At 41.5% G+C, this 20,548-nt stretch overlaps 3 protein-coding genes across 3 annotated transcripts in view; 2 read left to right on the top strand and 1 right to left on the bottom strand.

Moving 5' to 3' along the window:
- Positions 1-5,142: 5,142 nt before the first annotated feature.
- Positions 5,143-10,768, top strand: cplx3b (complexin 3b). The gene is made up of 3 exons (XM_020592456.1): positions 5,143-5,673; positions 7,997-8,084; positions 8,325-10,768. Exons 1-3 carry the CDS (start codon positions 5,519-5,521, stop codon positions 8,547-8,549), a joined length of 468 nt encoding a protein of 155 aa, XP_020448112.1. The 5' UTR covers positions 5,143-5,518; the 3' UTR covers positions 8,550-10,768.
- A 566-nt stretch (positions 10,769-11,334) lies between these two features.
- LOC109955878 (growth arrest-specific protein 1) lies at positions 11,335-14,431 on the top strand. Its single transcript, XM_020592455.1, has one exon. It carries the CDS (start codon positions 12,959-12,961, stop codon positions 13,709-13,711), a length of 753 nt encoding a protein of 250 aa, XP_020448111.1. The 5' UTR covers positions 11,335-12,958; the 3' UTR covers positions 13,712-14,431.
- A 4,108-nt stretch (positions 14,432-18,539) lies between these two features.
- ulk3 (unc-51 like kinase 3) overlaps positions 18,540-20,548 on the bottom strand; it is a 13,987-nt gene continuing 11,978 nt past the window's right edge. Inside the window, exon 17 of the mRNA XM_020592423.1 lies at positions 18,540-19,861. Coding sequence (XP_020448079.1) covers positions 19,845-19,861 — 17 coding nt within the window. The 3' untranslated portion in view covers positions 18,540-19,844. The remainder of the gene's footprint in view (positions 19,862-20,548) is intronic.

Genomic DNA, 20,548 nt, shown 5'->3' with positions numbered 1-20,548 from the left:
AGCAAATTATCGCCTGAATCAGCAGCTCGTTTTTGGCTTTAGGTAGACAGCTAACTCACATCAACATGCTTGCAATGTTGTTTAGTTAGTTTTAAGTTTTTGTGAAGTGGATACATTTTCTGTAAATGGTATTCCTGTGTATACAATTACAAGTGAAACAGGCTGTCCCGAACTTAGCAAACAACTGGGGCTTTGAAACTTAGTCCCTCTAAAGCTTAATATGATAGTCAAAACAGATTATTATAGATAATATTAAGAAACTGAGGACCTTGCTCCTGAAAACTCTACACAAGCATGGGATTATCTGTGATATATTATAAGGCCTCAAATGTCAGGAAACAATTCATTGTCACATTGACTTTTTGAGTTAAGAATCTTCATGATTCTCTGTCACTCCTACCTACCCCCTCCCCACCGACCTCCACCCCATCTCTGCTGCCATTTTCCTCCAAACCTGCTTTATCTCACCCTTTTACTGTGCTCACCCTCACGCTGCTGATTGTTTGCATCTATTCATGAAAAAGAATGTTATGGTTTTCTCATTCCATTTAAGCTCAGCCAGTGCTAACCCACTGTGCTCTGACATTCCTCTCAGGCAAGAGGTCTAAATCAGGCAGGGGAGATGAGGGAGGGATGGATGGAGGGAGGATGGTAGGGATTTGAAGGAAAGATGGGGAGCCGGGTGAGGGTGATGAAGCAGCAGGAGAGAGGATAAGAAGGAAGGGTTGGGAGAGGGGAAAATCTGAGTAAAGACAATGTATGAGGGCAGCGAGGGAAAGGTGTAAAAGAAGGACAGCAAAGAAAAAACAAATAGGCAGAGACATTACAGTGCCTGAGAGGGCTCGGCAGCCAGCCATATGCTCATAATGTGGATTCAAAGCTGACCTTTCCTGCTTGCCATCTTCTGTCTCTCTCTCTATCCTTCCTCTCTGTCCTGTCTCCTAAAAATAAAATGTCTCTTACATGACGATTTTTCTTATATAACATGTTATTATCTCTCCTCTTTGTCATTACATTTCATTTTCTAACCATACAACTGCTAGTTTCTTGTAATTTGCCTGCTGAACAAGATATTTTAACCACTTAATTAAATGGGGAGGGGGGGGGCTCCCTCCTTTTTATCATTGGACATCCAGCACACGTATATCACATACTGTTACAGTCACAGTGTGCTGTGACTTAGCCCACTTTGAAGCCCTGTGGATACAGTGTGGCATAAAGCTGCAATGCTTATAAGTTCTAAACCCACCAGAACGACTTACACTAATACAAGCTCATGCATTTGAATGCACAGAAGTGGAGCAGGCTAATATTCATACTAGTCTGTGTATACTTGGAGATAGACGCTGCATTTCATGTAAGCTGGTTTCTTTAAAGTGGTTTTAACAGGTTGGCAGCAGTTTTACAAAACATAAAGAACATTTAATGCATAGTATGTGGATTAAACATCACTGATTTGAGAGCAGAAATACTAGACACCACAAGATGTGTGCATATGCTTGTGGATGTTAAAACCACACCAGTTTGGTATTAAAAAAATCATTAAATGAATGGCACATGTGGTAAATAAAAGCTCAGAGATTACACTGCAGAGATGGATTTTGGAGGCAGCAGTGCTTCTGATCATTTTTGGCCTTTTTCCTGTTCACATGCAATTTCACAACCTATCTCAGCCAGTTCTCTGAACATTTGTGTTTCATCTTTTTCGCTTTTGATCTGCACATTTTTCTCCTGTTAATTCTGTCACTGAGTGTGTCTCTTGGCAGCTTCCTTTCACACTTTCAACCATTTCAATGTGTAATTTGAATCCCGTCTACATTTTTGCTTTCAGTTACCACTTTTCCCAGTAAATGTACTTCTTCTGAGTTGACAGACTCAAGAATCACGTCTCCCTGAAATATGAAAAATACTTTGTTATGAACTGAACATATGTACAATAAGAGAACGGTTCTCGGTTGGTATTGCAAATTTTAAATCAGTCTTTTGCCTTTGAGTTCTCCTGGCACAAACCAATCCACTGTGGTATCATACTAATATGATACCAATGATATATCGGTGAAACAGTAAAATAAAACAATGTCCCAAAATGTTTTCATATTGTTTGTTTATAGATGCCAACTAGTTGAACTGAAGGTAAAAAAAACATACACTGCTTTCCTTAAGACAGGCATCCCAGTGACGTGTTAATGCTGTGATCTCAGCCTGTGTGAATTTATAAACTCCCTGAATGTGGATATTGTTTGCTGCAGGGCACATTTGTTTGATGAGTCTAATTTCTTGTCTGAAAAAACAAAGGTGTAACATTCAGCTGCTGAGGATCAGCGAGTGTGAGTGATGGTATACATAAACTCATCTCTCTCTAGCCCACATAGGCTGTGTTTCTACCAGAAGATCAAATATAACCAGGCTCAAAGTATGGCTGGGTGTGAGCCAGCATGATGCTTTCAGTTATGTTGACTCACGCTGTGATTGCTTCTGGCTTGCAGCAAACATAGTAGGCTATGTCATGGCTATGCAATTTTTTTGTTGCTTTTTCCACAGACATTCGTCTTATTCTGACTCAAAGACCAAATTTTTTATCTCAGATTTGCAGTCCCCATAATCTGCACTACATTTCTCTTTTTTATTCATTTTACACTGGAATTTTTTTTCTACTTTATTCAGTGTGTGATATTTTTAGCAGAATTGTAAACATTTCTAACTCAGATGACTGTGCAAAAGGGAAGTAATGTGTCAGATTCATGTGCAACCATGCATGACCTTTACAGTGAACATCTGCCTGAGGGCTTTGCATGTACATTTCCTATAGGCAGTATGAAGTCTGCAACTGTTCATTTATTCAGTACAGTGACAATCAAGGTTGAGTAAGCAGTGCAATTAGGCAGGAAGCTTTAACATAAGCTTATTTTTAAATCAGACACGGTGAGTAATGTTGTCTTTTTGTTGTTAGTGAATTTTTCATCTCAATGCCACATGCTATTAATGAACAAACACAGATGATTGCATCCTCTTTAATGTTACTAATAAGTGAAGAACTTTAAAATATCCTGTAATTTTACTGTGACATATTCTTTAGAGACAGCACCCACAGGGTGGTTTAAAGTCAGTCTTGTTAAGGCACATACCAGGTCACCACAGCCTCCAGGACTCCTGGCCCAGGGGCCTTTGTTGCATGTCAGTCCCTATGTTTGCTATCTATCTAGACTCACTATTGAACAAACAAATAAATAAAGACAAAAAATTATCCTTATAAAACAAAAAACTACCCCGTAAAGCTCTTACCATGTTGGCATTACTGGCTCCATGCAGCCCAGCCCACTACTACCTCACACTAGCAAGCCTGTTTATATCAGCTGATCTAAATGTTGTCAGTAACAACCAGGTAACAACATGTTAACTACAGTACCAGCACTGACATTAGGAATCCTATAAATGTGCTATTCAATTAATAAGACCAAAATGAAAGGATCTTATACTGTGTAATCCTCCTCGTCATATACAGTAACACCGAGACCTCATTAATAACACAGTTAATTTCAAGAGGAAAATTTGTGTGTGCACCCAGGACTTCCTCTCTTTCCTGGGTTTAATAATAACTTCACAAGAACCGAGTGAAAACAGCTGATGTATTAGTCATAGGTTCAGTGTATTTGCCAGTAGACACAACATCTCTGCTCTCACATTTTTGGACCAGGCTGATTGTTCTGTGAGGCTCTGCTGCTAAAACATGTCATCATGTGAAGGGCACTTGCTAGAGCACCTGTAGTCAGAGCTCAGTGATAATCCATGAATAAGGTAAGTTATGGGATGGGAACAGCTTGTGAATATCAAAAGCAAAAGGACATAAACTGGTATTAAAACATACTAGTTAGGCAAATTCTTTCATTTCATTCAGTTTCACAGAGATTAGAGTTCTGATCTTATTCACTGTGTTACGTTTCAGTTTATTCACCTGCACCTTTGAAGTTGGGGGGAGATTTTAAAGTGAGGCAGGTATAGGCTAACAGGGCCTCGCTATGCTTGTGACAAAAAGACACAGCGATGAGCTCTGTCTCTCCTGATCCACAGGGACCTAGAAAGTAGGCCAGACTGTGTTAGACTGCTGCAAGGATCAGGATGCTGAAGTTGATGGATTGCGATCAGAGTTCCTTTTCACACTTTAGATGTCAAGAGTCTGTGTGTGTGTGTGTGTGTGTGTGTGTGTGTGCATGCGCACGCACATGGGAAAGAGAGAGAAAGAGGAAAATATTCTTCATACACACATGTATCAGAGTGCCTTTTCACACTTTAGATGTGAAGAGTCTGTGTGTGTGTGTGTGTGTGTGTGTGTGTGTGTGTGTGCATGCGCACGCACATGGGAAAGAGAGAGAAAGAGGAAAATATTCTTCATACACACATGTAGATCTTTTTTTTTAGGTTTTCCAGCTGAGCGTCACACTATGTCACCCAGAAGCACCCAGCCTTTTAATAAACCATCTTTTATGGTGATGAAGTTCAGCTGTTCACCCTGTCTACCCCATCTAACACACTTGAACACAGGAACGTAAGAGGCACAGAAAATCCTATAGGAGGCTTGAAAAACTTGAGACACTATTGTATATTATATTATAAACTTACTTGTGTGTGCTACTAATAGATTGTGATGCACTTGGAAACAAAATATATAATTATAGGATGTTAGCTCCACTTCCTAAATGTTAGAGGCAAGAAATATTTATAAGGGCATTAAATACAAATGAAGGATGAGTATCTGCTTAGAGTGAAAGATGCATTTTGTGCTTTTTCATTTCTGTCTCTTCTCATTTTATGGAAATACGTTTGTTGGTGTTAGTCAAACCAACTCACTAATTCTAACACCCATCATTTCTATGCGACTAGGCCAATAAACCGATCTCATGCCTTTTGTCCACAGAGTGCCGTTTGATTAATTTGCAATTAGGAAGCTCTTTGTCTGTTGACCAACTGAGTTTTAAGTTCCAGTGCGCCGATGACCCTGAATGAAGCACATGCACCAAAACAGGCAAGAGACAACGAGGCTGGTCACGTGTTGTTTGTTCCCCCGGAGTCCTTTCACACTCTATAGTGAGATATATTCTGACGACGAATCGCGGGATCCCGTGCAGCCCAGGATGCCGACGCGCACCCATGCAAGCGCACACCCAATTCGGCGGTGCCTGGGATTGGGTGGAGGGTGTGGTGGCTGCGGACGGAGTCTCGGGATTGGTAGAGTTCACAGCCAAACTTGTTGACTCATAACTGAGCAGCTCCTCTCCATCCTTCACGGCGCGGAGCTGTCCAGGGCCAGTGGTGCTGAAGCTGCCAGCTTCCGACACGCCGGTGGAATAATTTCGTCCTTTTTCAGGTTTGATTGCTCTACTCGAGCCTTTGTGTAACACTTAAAGACGTCTGATTTAAGCGTCAATCGACGGATTCCTATCTGCCGTCACCGCCCTGCCCAGAGCGCTTCAACCCTTCAACTTCTTAGTCGACCAAACAGAGGACCCTCTGAGGCGCAGGCATGGCTTTCATGGTAAAACACGTGGTGGGAGGACAGTTGAAGAATCTGACAGGCGGACTGACTGAGGAGAAATCCGAAGGAGAGAAATCAGAAGGGGCTGCGAAGATGACTCAAGAGGAATTTGAACAATATGAGCAACAGCTAGAGGAAGAAAAGTAAGGCATTGATTGAAGCTTGTAATTTAAAGTGATGAAAAATGAAAACTTATGGTTTGTGCCGGAACAGCGGTGAAAGCGTGGTGTGTTTAAACAGTGTGTTTTGTGCGTAAATAGCTAAGCGCTCTCAGCGCGCCACGAGCTTTTTTACGCGTCATGCAATAATGAGTGCTCAACACACAGCTGCTCCTCTCGCACAGGGAGCTCTCTGTCTCTTAGCTTGTGCAAATTATCTAGAGCCATTTTAAATGTTGGATTCCTGGAATCAGTCTTCCACGGAAACGTCTATGAGATTGGTGCCTGGGGCGAAACATGTTCCCATTGCTGTGCGTGCGGCGGAATAATGAACTAGGCTATGCGGTAAATAGAATGGTCAAATCAGAGCCCCTAATTGGGATTTTATCAGAGGTGCAAACAAGCAACAGCGTGAACTAATATTTATTAGTTTGGGATTTTTCGTCCTTGGCCCACCTTCATCATCCTTTCATGGTTGCTAATAATTTACAAAATGTACATATTCAGCATTGTTCTTATCTCCTGAGCCCACTGGAGCAAAATATAAGGCCTTACAAACAGGCTGGCAAACAGTTCACCCAGAAAACAGTAACTCACCACTGACTGGTGATTACTGTGACGCTCCACATCCCACATAAGGTGTTCACAGTCTGGGCCATGGAATAAATTACCATAGAAATGGAATGTGGAATAAATATCCATATTTTAGAGAAATTCCATAATGTAGGTATTTGCTCTTGGCTTAGAGGAAGATATTAAAATAACATAAGAGCACACTTGGGGAACAATTTATTTTCAAGTGTCTCACAGTATCATGTGTAGACAAGTGGGAAGCGAAGTCTTAACTGTGCCAGTATTGACTGAACTCTACAGGAACATGGCAAAATGCTAGATGCCCTGCTGTCACAATGTGACCTTCAGGAAAAGTGAGTTATTGGTCAGGGGTACTAAACATGAGTACAGATCACTGAGAAGCCCATACTGCTCAGACTGAAGCTGAATAAGGTGGGGGAAGGGGTTGGGAAGGATCATTTATCAACTTCAGCACCCAGGTCAGCCTTGGTCATCTCATGCCCTTGAGATTGGAAGACACAAAACTCTACTCAGCGGTTGCAAGTAAGCATTGCGGGGGCCTATGTGCTGTTTGGTGTTTAGCCCGCTCATGTTTAGTCTGGCTGACATAGACAGCACCCTGAATGCAGCATCGCCACATCAAATGACCTTCCCATGACACACTGAGTACAAACATTTTGCAAACCATGCCTGTGTCCCTTGTCTTCACATTATGCTGCTCACTTAAATTTAGGCACACAGTGTTACCCCCCCCCACTGTAGCTTTTCTTTGAAGAGCATCATCTATAGCATTTATGTTGTTGTAAGCACCAACTGTATTTCACTAACTGTGATCGAATGTGGTCTTTTACAACTGTATTTACAGCCAGTTTGTTATGTATTATGTTATGTCACTAGCTCACGATGTCAGAGGCACTTCATCAAATTTAACAGTTTAAGAGGGACAGTTATGAACCACACTGAAGCCATCAATATTCTAGTGATCTTCAGTGGAGAGAGCAGTTCCATCAGCCTACTGTCTGCCCTCTGCTGGTGGCACCCCATAGTGTAGGCTGGATTGTTTATTAAACAGACAAATAACAAAACACTCATTAAAAAATATGCCACCCTTATATGGAAAGTTGGGTGCACTGTAGACTGGCTTAAGCTGCTCAATGTGTAGAAATAGTAATTAAGCTCTGTTGAAGGTTTCCATGCTGCTCTGACATGAAACTCCCTGTTAGCTCTGGAGCTCTTAAGTCCAGAATATGTATGTTGGGTTGACAGCTATATAACGTGGTGGGTCTGCTGTTAGTAAGTTACCTCTAGTAGTTCCAAGTGGACTGAAATCCCTGAGGACAGTTGGACTGACAGGATGCTACGTCACACCCGGTGCTTCTAAACAAAAGCAGAACATCTCTTCCTTCTTTTTATCCAACGGCCTCCTGGTTCTGTTTTAGAAAAATGTATTTTTCCATCATTCTGCTGTTAATCAAGTGTATGTGCTTTCATCTGTGGTAAGCTTGGAAATAACAATGCTATCTGCAAGCACCACACATAATGAATCTGAAAATGAAGAAAACCAGTTCTTCACAGCCATGTGCAGCATCACAAGGCTCCAGCTGGATTCGGACCTTGCATTACCATGAGTCTTTTTAAAAAGACATGTTTGGCTTTGGTTGGAGGCTGAGATGATCTAAATTTATTTGACACCTTGGACATTGTGCCAGAAAACTATTTTTCTCTTTTTTTGCAGACGAGAACGAGAAGCTCATTTTGCCCAGAAGAAAGCAGAGCGAGCCACAGTTAGAAGTCATTTTCGGGAAAAGTACAGGCTACCAAAGGTAAACTGATTTGGCACTGCTTTAATAAAACAAACAAAACATAAACAGTAGACTATTCTTCAATTAAAAACAGAATCTCTGTTTTTGTAAAGATTATTTTGCAGCCTAATAACATGCAATGGTAAGATTTGAACATCTTGTGTTAAAGTTGTTGTCCTTTATCTCTGCTCTGCCTCTGGACATGTCCTTCATGTACTTGAGTGTCTATAATGCATCTACCAACTTGTGTACCAACCTCAGAATGAGCTTGATGAGACTCAGATCCAGCAGGCGGGGGATGACGTAGTGCTGCCCACAGAGCTGGCCAAGATGATTGCAGAAGACAACCAGGAAGAAGAGCACAAGCAGTCCGTGCTGGGCCAGCTGTCCAACATCCAGAATGTGGACATCGACCAGCTGAAAGACAAAGCCCAGGCCACACTGGAAGACCTCAAAAAGCAGACGGAGAAATGCAGTCTCATGTGATCTGGCCTGCTCTAAGTCCCTGGAGATTAGAGTTATACAAACATTTTTCAGTGGCAGAGCTGCTTTGGAGATAGAAATATTCTTGTTGCTTTAGTGGAATTGCCACTTGGCAAAGCCACATAAGAGTTTTTCTAGCTGTGCAGAGTTAGACAGATGCCCTGAAATTAATGAAATTAAGAAATGAGGAGGCTGATATTCTGTGGTTTATCTTACTAACAGGAAAGAAAATAATTCTAACTTTTTTAACCTAAGTGAGCTAGTTTTTTAAGTCTTTCTGTTTAACCATCAAATATAATAAAAGTCGTGAATGTCATTCATAGATTTTGTTTAAATTAGCTCATTTGCACTCTGCGGTTCTGAGATTTAACCAATGAGGTTATTTCTGTCTTTATAACAACTCCTCCTCTGAAAAATACATGTCTGTTAAATCCTTTACTCCATCCATCCCCTGGCCTCCCTCACTCTCTGTACCTCACATGAGCAGCGACAAGATCCAGTATCATGTGACCCTGCTTAGTGAAATCAGCTGTGTGGTTAGAAAACATATACACAAGGCTAACACTGGCTCATGTGAGGATACCATGTGTGTTATCTGATGATGTGGTGGTGAAGAAGCCATTTGTGGAGTTGTTTATGTTCCACATAAAAAAGCACAAACTTTTGAAATGGGCAATATTCATGTAGAGAAAGAAATGAGGCTGATCTTTGCCCTGAGTAGCTTACTAATGTTGGCACACTGCCGTCCTGAGGAAGTCTTCCTGTGAGCTACATAGCCTGACTTTTAATCGTTTCTTAGTCATATCATTGTAAAGTTGTTTTGGGGGCTTTTTCTGTACTTCAGTGTGCCTTGGATGTTCATACAAGGTTGTCGTCTCTAGAGCTCTAACATCTGTAAGCTACTCTTCGCAAAGACAGGCCATGTTGTTTGTTTTCTTATTTTGTAGTTGTATTAAAAGCAACAAAATTATTATTGAGCAGTCAAAAGTACTGTTGTACTTAAGGCCAGGATATATGTGCTGCATTTTGTAAGTACATATATACAGTAAAGTGTGTACAATAACAGCATTCCTAAATTTAGCCTAGCTTCAGTATCAGTTACATAGGGAGTAAAGCTGTCTGTGCTGCATCCAGAGGATAAAAAAATGAAAGCCACTCAGAGGAGAGACATAGAAATGGTTCAGAAATTAAATGCCAAAGTCTTCAGTAAAAACACTCGACCCATCATAAAGGAAATGGCACAAATATGTCAAACTGTGTAACTGTGTGTATATGTCCAACTATAAATCCACATACAAATATTTATGTTCTATAAGATGTAAGTGTATCTGCTGTTCCTCTCTGTTGTCAGCAGCGGGTCATCCCCCACTCTGTTTTCATAGTCTCATAGTGTCATCAACCGCCATATGACCTTTGACCTGTATGTCATCTCACTGGCCCCTGCGTGTCAGTGGTGCTGTTTTGTGCTGGTGGATTCATGTTCTTTAGACAATGTATTATGTCAAGTTGTGTATCTGTAAAAACTCAGTCCTGCTGCTGAGAGTGATGGTCATTTGTGTGACACAGCACACAGTCAGCGTGGGCTTTCTGCAGTATTCTGTCTCTGTTGTTTCCTAGGCAAATGGAGGAAAAGGCATTAGGAGGAATTAGGAGGGGATGTTGTTGGTTGTTATTGATACATTCATATACAAAACATTTTGCCAGTGGTTGATCTTATGTAGCAGTGGTGCTGAGGGTGATGTCACACTGATCTCGCTTTTTCCCTTTTTGATTCCTGCTATTGTTCAACTGCCAAAAAAAAGATTATAACATTTTTTATTTTGCATATTAAGAGTGCACAGGTTATCTTAGAGGAATTGCAGGCAATAAGATATTTAGTGTTTTCTCTAAAAAGAGTGGTAATTTCCTTGCTGTAGCCTGAATGATAAGATTAAAGTGCTTATTGAGAACAATATATCTGTAACATTACAATAATACAAAGCAGGGGAAAAGTTGCAATAAGTCCTAACAGTCATGTTTGATGATAAGACTAAATTAATAGGTGGAAGAGAAGCCATACAGCAAACTCTGTGTATGAGTGTGTGTGACTTAATAATTTAATAATAACAACAATAATATACTAATGTAATTTATGTGCTGTCATTGTGTGCAACTGATGTTTTCAGGAAATGGCTGCCATGACACGCAGTTCATTCTTTGGCTGTTTTTTGATTCACAGTATCTCCAACATTCTGTCTCTTAAAGTATTTCAGCAATTTTAACTGCAGTAAACTGATTTTTAGGATAATGATCTTCCTTTTTGTTTTTTGAGTCATTTTTACACAGAACAGCCACATGTTAATAATTTCTCAGTATTCTTCAATCTGCAGCAACATGAACACCAGATGGAGACAAACTCACACTCACAGCTGCAGCTTTCTCCAACAGGGAGGCTGCAGATAGATGATGTTGACTGATCATTATTTACAGGTCAGATGGGATGCTGTTGTCAATTAGAATTAAAAGATGTAATTAATATCATATAGGGGAAAACAGTTTTGTTCTCTGGCACCAGTGCAGAGACAGAATCATTCAAGTGATCCATATGTACCAGTGTGTAGCAAAAGCCTACATGCATGTTTGGATCATATATGTATTTCAGTGCACTTATATAAAGGATGAACTAAATAATACAGTACAGCCCTACAAAACAGTAGTACAGAGTGCGATATTTGTAATGTTGAGACTACAAGACAGAGTTTGATTGAACTTTATAGTGATTGTAGACACTCATTTGTGGTGTTGTATTGGGAATATTTATACTCTGGCATTTAATTTGTCCAGCTGCTGTACATACAGTACAAGGGGCCTAAATATTAATGCATACATAGTGTATTCTTTCCCTGACAGAATGTTTAAGACATTACTGGGGTTCCTAGAAGCAGCTATTTCTCATAGTTTTGAACAGATAGTAGGCTGGGCATCCATTTGGCTATTTGGAGTAAAACTGGCACAGCCTCTTGCTGAGGGCAGAACTGAAAGTGCTTTGTAAAGAAACAAGGATCAAGTTAGTTACCATTTCAATGGCAGAAAAGCCCGAGCTATTGGTAGTTTTCAAGTGTGATGTGAAGGGGGATAGCTGTAAAATATATTGATGCTGAAACCCCTCTCTATTGACAGGCTGCAGTGCGTTAACAATCATCAGCCTGGAAAGACACTGGGCCACTGCATGGCCAATCTGACACAATTAGGGTGAAACGAGCCAGAAAATTCTATTCTCTCCAATTCTCTTCTATCAATCATGGCTTTAAAACGCTGCAGAAATGAGAGACAGGAGAAGAAGATGAGGAAAAAGCGTCAAGACACATCATGAACCTTAAAGTGAAATTTCCAAACGATTAGCCAGTTATCACACAGGTTTGCTGTGAAGAAACCTGTTTGCTTTTCTGCCCTGAAAGCACTGCAGTTACAGATGTGAGCTTCTACAAAAGAATGCGTTTTGCAGCCCCTCAGCTTCACTTGTGTTTTGCTACAAGAAAAGAGGGGACCACACAGATCCTGAGTTTCATGCAAGGAAAATTATAAACCTTTTCCCGCAGTCGATCTTGTCATATACTGAGAGGATTTGCGCGCAGAGCTGTGCTGCTATAGGCCTGGAAATAGGTCCCACGGCTGACTCCTCTGTGACGACCAATCGGTGGACAGGATTGTAAATTAGAGAGGGAAGGAGGGAGAGAGGGGGAGGAAAACTTTTCTTTCTTTCTTTTTTTCAATAGGAGGAGGGGAGATGTGGGCAAATGCTTTGCCGACCGTGAAGCGTAACAACAAGAAGAGGGACAAAGACGAATATAGCAGGATAAAATGCGACAGACAGAAACCTCTTCCAACTAAAAACAGCATCGGAATGCGTGGATCTGTGTTTACAGTGGTCTAACTGGGAAGGGGAGTCGAAACTAACGATGGCAAGAAAGATGAGTTCAAGTGTTAAAACTGAATTGCGGACAATAACTGTGGTTAACTTTGGGTAGCACTACGGCACGTCACAGAGTGCACTTCATATGTGCACCGGTGGCACGGAGCAGGCACCAGCTGCAGTTTGGAGTATGATCCCCCACTTCTGAACGGACATGCTTCTTGGAATGACTTTTACTGCGCTCTCTCTTTGCAGCCATGCGTGGTGCTTTCCCTGAATCAGATCCCGACTTCCACTGTTGCGAAGCTGACCAGGAGGAGGCAAACCTAACGAGGAAGTTTGGGGATGATTTGTAACACATCTGCATCGACTGCGTTTGTACCAGTTTGGTTGCAAAATACAACCAAGCAGTTTTCCATGTATGGAAAACTGAACTGCGGTCTGGGAGATTCAGTGCGCAGATAATCCTGGTACTAATGTGTTGGTGGAGAAAGTGCACGTCACCGAACTCCATCCAAGCATGAAATGTTGGTGCAGCGCCCTGGCACTTCTCCCATGGGTGCTAGTGGCCTTAGATGCCCATCTGATTTGCTGGCAGGCGCTCCTTCGGTGCCACGACGAACCTGAATGTGATCTTGCGTACAATCAGTATCTAGCAGCGTGTGAAGGCAACATCAGAGGTACGAGGAGGCAGTGTCCGAGCCACTGCATCAACGCGCTTATAAGGCTGAATCACACCCGCAGCGGGCCAGACCTGGAGACTTGCGACTGCGCCCAGGACCTGGAGTGTCTCAGCGCCAAGCGAGCCATAGAGCCCTGCCTCCCCCGCAGATATCCGAGCGATGCCGGGGGGATAGGGTGCATGGAGGCTCGGCAGCGCTGCGAGGAAGACAGCAGCTGTCACACCTCTCTCACGGCCTACTTGTCATACTGTGGGCAGCTGTTCAATGGCAGGAAGTGCTCCTCCAAGTGTAAAGCCACCATTCAGCAGATGCTGTTCATCCCAAATGGCATGCTGTTGAACCGCTGTGTGTGTGATGGGGTAGAGAGACCTTTCTGTGAAGTGGTCAAGGAGAACATGAGCAAACTGTGCTCAATAGGAGACCACAGTGTTGTTTCAGACCAGTCTGATGTGGATGACATCTATGAGGATGAAGACTATGACCCTAAAAATGACAGAGAGGATGTGTATGATGACGATTCTTCTGCTTCCCAGAGGTTATCTGGCTGCATGATGCTCCTGGTTCTTCCTCTAGCAAGAGTATTATACTGAGATGGAACGCTTTTTGGACTCATGGCCCACAGTGGGTCTGCCAAAGAGTGCAAGGTCACTCCTGGATTTGAGAGGGGTTTAGTGACATGCTCACAGACAGCATTATCGTACTGGCACAGGATTCAAACCCGGGTCTGCTGGATAAGCAAAGCTGTGCTTTCTCTCCCAGATCTCTCTGCTATCCTAGTTTAGGTGCATGGTGACAGAAAGCAGAGCAGTGATTTGAGTAGGCTTTTCACAACTGTAGTATTTGCATAGTAATTTCTTTTCATGCACATCTCACTCCGGAAAACTGCTCTTTTGATTTGTGATTCAAATTTTTACATGAGTGACCTTACAGTACTTTGTATGAACCGTTCATTTTGTGCTAAGTACAGTAGAGGGAGCGCCTATTGTCAAACCTTCAGGTGAAGACATCAAGAAATTAACCAAACTACACTTTGTTGCAGGTCCTTGCCATTTTGTGTCCTTTTAAAGAGCTGCTATTTGTTTGGTTTGGTCTCAGTGGCACTTGGAATGTGGCTTTATTAAGCCCTTAGACAACCATTGGACCCATCCAGTCTCTGTTTGCTCTGCTCTCCATTTCAGGGGCCTCTGCATTGTTGCAGCAACCACACTTCAAATATTTTTGGGAACAGTCAGAAGATATGCAAGGGTGAGAGATTAAGTACTTAAATTAACTGAAGTGCCTTTCTCGCCTCTCTGTTTGGGGCCCCTCCCTCATTTCCAGACACCCCCCTCTCACCCCTTGCTTCCTCCCTATTGCTTGCCTCCTCTCATGCCTTTAAAATACCCCTGCCTTTATTACTGCTGAAGCAACAACCCAGGAGAAGCTGCCAGCTGCTGGTGTTAACATACGGCTCAACATGTCATACCTGGAGATTGTCCACAGCACTGCTCATGACAAGGGGCCTCTCTGGTCTCACACTGCTTGGTTTTGTTATGTATGGGTGAACACAATTTAAACAAACTGTGTGAGTTAAGTGTAAGTTGTCGCAATCAGTTTTCACAGGCTCCCTAGATAAAGGATGTACGTGTATTACGGATTAATATTGAGGACATCATGCTCTACATTATTGAACCTCCAGTGGAACAGGACTGCTGCCGCAGCACGATCAGTGGACATGGCAGCGTCATAACAGTGTGCCAACAACAACACCAACATACTGTGTAGTAATCTGGTATGAATGGTGACGTGTGGGTGAAAGGTATGTTAATTATTTTGTCACACAGGTTTCCTAAAGAGAATTTCAGAGTGTTAGGCCATGTTTAGAGATGTTTTAACACACAGGATTGTCACTAAGTGGTTTCTAAATAACATTGCAGAATTCAGAAAAAGCCCACACCAAGCTTGAGTTCACTTCACAAATGCCTAGCAAGGTTCTTCTGTACTAGAAAGTACTTTTTAAGGAGATGCTCTGCACAGGTACTGAGCAGCTAACAGGGCTAATGATGAGGATGAAGGTCCACAATGACAGTCCAGACATTCAAAGCAGCCGTCTTTCAGGGCCACTTCATCACTGTTCCATGTAAAGCTGTTTGATTAAAAGGGAAAGTAAAAACAATGTTTTTGCTAGTATTGATCTCTTGTAATGAAACTGTCTTTGCCATTTGAAAATTGTGTCAAAACTAATATTTTTAAGTCTTGACCAGTGTTGATAAATGTTAAATTATGAAGCTAGAATATGAAGAATGTGTATATATTTTGATTATATGAAGTAAAATAAGTCAGTGTCCCAACTGTCCCTTAAATGGACTTAATACAATATACACCCACAAATGTAGCTCAGCTTTTTGCCCACAAAACCAGACATGATTTAGACTTTCAAAATTTTCATCTCACCTTGTGGAAACATAGCAGGAAGCATCTCAGAGTACTGTTTTTTATGTTGGAGGGTAGATTTATAATAAAATGTTTATGAGCTAAAGCTGTGTAATGGTGTGATTTGTACAGAGAGCGAGAGATAAAGTTAAAATATGTAAACGTGCACACAGTATACCAGCACTTTACACCACAAAGTTAGTCATTCATTTTCTAAGCAAAGTTTATTTTTTGTTCGGTAGCTTTGATTTGGATGCAGCAATATTTCTTTACATTAGATCTGAAATCCTAAATGATTTATATGATGTTACATTGTGGGCTGCTATATGTTGAATTTGAAAGCCAAAAAAGAGAGGCCATTGTTTGAAAAAGCCAAATGTAAACACAGTAAGTACTGCATGTGGCCGCAGTTCACGCTCTAATATTTGAGAGATTAGGTCAGAGTAACTGAGACCTCAAGAATTTTAAGTGTCTAGTGGTTGCACATTAAGTCCTCATTGAAGCAGAAAGGCAAATCAGGAATCTAATTACATTTTAGACTGGAGTTATAACTAAAGCACCGTACTGTAAGTAGACAGCTATGACAACATGTCCATTCATCCAGCTGAGCTGGTATCAGGAGTTCACTGTACTGTACACACTCACATTTGTCTTCATGTATTCACAGACTTGACTAATGGCCAAAACTTAAATGAACCTCGGTTACAGAGCAAGCAGCCATTTGAGGCTATCATATTAACATAAGTATTTAGTCATTAACAAACAGTAAAGCATCATTTAGCATTGCTGCTGGGTGTGAGGTGCACACCTGCTCTGAAAATGCAACCCTAATCACACACAACAGTGTAGTGGGAAGAGTAAAAAAAAGACCACAAAGAAAAAAAATCTTTATTATTATTACTATTTTACAAGGCAGAAGAATCTGAATTAAAGTTGTTCCTGTCACTATGCATAATCAATAATTTAACAAAAGGATATCAGGTAGTTCAGAGGTGTTACATACTGTATTCCTCTATTGTCAACTCGTACCTATCCTTTGATAAAAAGACGTCTCCATGGCTGATGTTTGGATGTTCTGAGCCTTGTGTGACAAAATAGACCTACTTAGACATTTGTTACTTGACTTAACAGGTGGCAAATTTCAACAGAATCACCACATCTCCAGAGAACCGTACAGTTTTGCCTGATTTTTGGTTAACCACAGGAATCCTCAAGCACTTCCAACTGTTTTTTGTGTCATAAAAACAGGAGACACTGGGGAAACAAAGCGGCCTACAGCTACAGTATAGAGCGACTCCATGTAGTTGACTTAGATTTTCTTTAGTCCAATCTGTCTTAACCATTGCCATGCATCTTAAAGTCCTCCAACATAACTACCCTGCCTGCTTCAAACCCCACCACCTCCCCACCCCAATTCTGGGAGCAAAATCAAAACAAACATAAGCAGAGCAGCCTCGGGGAGCTGAGTGTGCAGAGGGAACAGGGGGTTACACAGGCAGCTCTGTGCTGGGGCCCATTTTCTAAATTATCTTTATTCAGCTCCCCTGACCCTGACCTCTTCAAAGTGGGAGTGACCAGGAGATTTAGGAGGCTGTTGTCTCTCATAGGTACAATGTTCCATTCATGATGGCCATCGAGCCACAATAAATAGCTGACCTGCTTTCTGTTTCAGTTCCATCGTCTAGAACATAGAGACCCCTCTTTACGGGTGACACTGGTGCCAGCTGGACTTGACTGCTGTCCCATTAACAGTATCAACAGAGAGAGACAGAGGGACAGAGTCTGGAAGGGGAGAGAGCAATAAGTAATGTTGTTGGAGCTGCAACAAAATGGAGGCCACTTAAAGCCACAATGCTGTATGTTGTGGTTAGGGAGAGGAGATTGGGGGGGTCTTAGAAGATGAGGTAGTGGGTTAAGTTTTCCATCTCAGAACCTCTCTTTCCTTTCTGGGTTGCATTAATGTAAAGATATTCTGCACACTTTTGCTAGTAATATTTAATAGTCAGTACTTTGAGAAACAAGCAACAAAGCAGGAGCAAGGGTCAAAATCGTATCCAAAGTTTTCCTGGCAGCAACATGCTCATGTCATGATTAAAACAGGTTGAAGCTGAGCTAACACCACGGGCACCGTTAGTCATTTAGAGACCACTCCACAGCACAGCCACAAATGCTGCACCCGGTGGTTCTCCACCCTGTTGCTCCAGGACTCGGGGGCCACACTGCTCTCTGTTCTAACCATACAGTCTGGGAGTGATTTACACCTGGCATGCCAGGTGATGGTAATTAACCAGATGGTAGGGCAGAAAACAAACACTGCTCTGAGTCACAGTTAGATTTGGAAACCATTTGTTAAACCTAAGGCGACTACAGCCGCATTCTGGATTTCACTGCTTTTAGGAGCAGGAGAACTTGGTGTACTTTTCCCAAAGTCACTGATCATTTTTCCAGGATTTGACTGTTATGAGTCAGTATTTTAAAAGTATCCTGCAGTGAGATTTAGCATTGCATTTTCATACAACTGAGGGACTCACAAGAGACAGATTTTAAATATAATGATCAAAATGTGAAACTACAGAGGATGAAATATCCTGACTTTTATACTTTAGTATGGGCCAGCATACTTAATCAGTGAAGTGCCTCTTTACTTTATATTTGATCCTTTTCTAAATATCAGCAGTGCAAATCTAGTGTTCCTCCACAAGGGCTCTCACCTTTTTGCATCACATTCTGCAACAGTATTGAGTAATTATGAGCAATCAGCAGTAGGAGTTGCAGCTGTCATACAGTATATTGGGGAAACAGCTGGATCCATCATGTTTAGTAGAAGGACCATGAGCAATAAGTGAAAAAAACACTCTGATAATATATTTATATATTATTCTTTACACAATTCCCTGTTTCAGAAATCTGGAGATTTTCAAATTCAGTGTCCACAGGTTTCCAGACACACATTTGAATCTTATAATTATCAAATGTCCTTACTTGCCCCTGAGCCAGCTGTTTCTGGAGAGTGGTCTTCCAGAAGAGGACGATGGTGAGAGACCAGCAGTATTGCTCCAATGACAGCACATAAATCTTTCCATAGGTTCTACAAGATGTGTATTTGTCTGGTACTTCTGATAAAATGTCTGAAGCTACAGTTGCAGACAACAATACTTCAGAGATTGACATTTTATTCTTCAATGAATTTCTCATTTAATAAATACAATTATATAACCATTCAAATAAAAAATTTAATGACAAAACAATGTGAAAATCTTGCCACCAGACATATTCATACATTTTTCATTTGACTCCTCTTCAGGCTTTTTTTCCCCCAGTTGCCATAAAAATTATGTTCATAAAGTAAAGCTTCCTTTTGGAGTATTAAAGCAAATTACCTGTCTGAAATGAAAACAGCCCATGAAGACCTACAACAGTGAGGATTATCAGTCTGCCACCAGTTGTTTTCACCATTTTATACAGGTCTGGTTATGAAGGTTTTGCCTGAGCACCACAACTCAGTGTATCCCTCAAATCCTGGCCAGTGCCAAACCTAAGAAAATGCATGTCTAGTGTAAATAAAGCAGAGCCGCACCTCTCCAGTTTTCCCCTCATAGTGGTGGTGAGGACTCCATCAGCAGAGAGAGCATGGTGAGCCTGTGGTTGACCCACAGTAAAGGCAGTGGGAAAGGGGGCCGGGGGTGGGGGTATGTGCATGTTTGCAGAGGCCTCTATAGAATATACTTAATACTACAGTTCAAAACTGATACTTTGTAACATCAATGTTCCCATTTGATTGTATTTTCAGGTTTTCGCACTTCATCTGGATGTTCTGCACCGAAACAAAAGTAGCAGTATCAGTTTACCATGACAGTGTGATACAAGCTACCCAGCATTTACATACCAATGGTGTGTCAGGAGGAGGGATCTGAGGCCAAACAGTGCAACAATACAGTGAGAGAGCAGGGAACCAACTTTCACATTCACCAGGGTGCAAATCCAAAATTCAGAAGAATAAATATATTCATAAATATTTTCACTATTTTACCAGTCAAACCTTTTTTCCCTCTAAAAGAATAAAGACCAGTTGTTTCCCTGGCAAATCATCTGGTAGAATAACATTCCAGCAACAACCAAAATATTGACCACATATGGTTGGCAACTGTAATATCCCACCCAGGCTGTTGGTTAGGGTGAGGTCTGATGCAGGTTTGATTTGGCCCCAGCAGAAACCTGCTCAGGTGAAAGCTGTGTGTCCAACCTGAACACTGACAGGCATTCTGATGATGTGTGGGGCGTCCCAGCCAGTTCCCATGGTGGTCATCAGGCTTACTGCAAACAGCAGGCTGAGAAAACAGAAAGACTGATGTGTGTTAGGTGTCACTTTTTATGACATACAACAGGTTTCCAATTCTAAATTTTAGAGTATATTTTAAATAAGGAAAAGACTACTCCATGAGATCAATAACATCAGTCTGGCTCTGCCCTCAGGACTACACAGAACAATGGTTTACAAATCTGGACACAAACTAATTACAGATTTGGGCACTTTCATATCCAATTAATTTCAAATAGTTCAATCCTTGGACTCAACATTGTCAACAATGTTAAATAGCAGCAATAGGGGTAATAACCCTAAAGTGAAACCTTAACATAAAAGAGCCTTATTCACCATAATAGTATAAATTCTGACCCTGAAGAAGGGGGGCCTCGTTTCCATCTGTTGCAACAGAACTGAATAGCTGAACAGATTAGTGAGAAGCCTCTTTAACACTGCAACTGAAACACTTTCTGGAGCTTTACAGCTGAAATGCAAATTTTACAGTTTGATGGTTTACAGCAAATCTTTGCTTCTTGTTTTGGTCTAGTCACCAGATAAGACTTGGGCGCTGCTGCAACCCTCTCTGGTACAGCTGCTGTTGGATAAGTGTCAACTACTAAGGCTGATTATAGTGTGGTTTCATTAAAATAACAGCAGCAGAACATGAAGCCACGCTCTTCTGAAACCCCAGCAGCCTCTAGAGTCACTGGTG

The sequence above is a fragment of the Monopterus albus genome, unplaced genomic scaffold, assembly GCF_001952655.1.
Source record: "Monopterus albus unplaced genomic scaffold, M_albus_1.0 scaffold17.1, whole genome shotgun sequence".
NCBI classification, from domain to species: Eukaryota; Metazoa; Chordata; class Actinopteri; order Synbranchiformes; family Synbranchidae; genus Monopterus; species Monopterus albus.
The sequence above is the reverse complement of the archived record's forward strand: the minus strand, read 5'-3'. Positions and strand labels throughout refer to the sequence as shown.

Excerpts from the sequence above, each read along its gene's own strand:
- cplx3b (XM_020592456.1), top strand. The coding sequence starts at position 5,519 with ATGGCTTTCATGGTAAAACACGTGGTGGGAGGACAGTTGAAGAATCTG. Across the intron at positions 5,674-7,996 it reads CAACAGCTAGAGGAAGAAAA|ACGAGAACGAGAAGCTCATT; the intron begins GTAAGGCATTGA and ends CTTTTTTTGCAG. Across the intron at positions 8,085-8,324 it reads AAAAGTACAGGCTACCAAAG|AATGAGCTTGATGAGACTCA; the intron begins GTAAACTGATTT and ends TACCAACCTCAG.
- LOC109955878 (XM_020592455.1), top strand. The coding sequence starts at position 12,959 with ATGAAATGTTGGTGCAGCGCCCTGGCACTTCTCCCATGGGTGCTAGTG.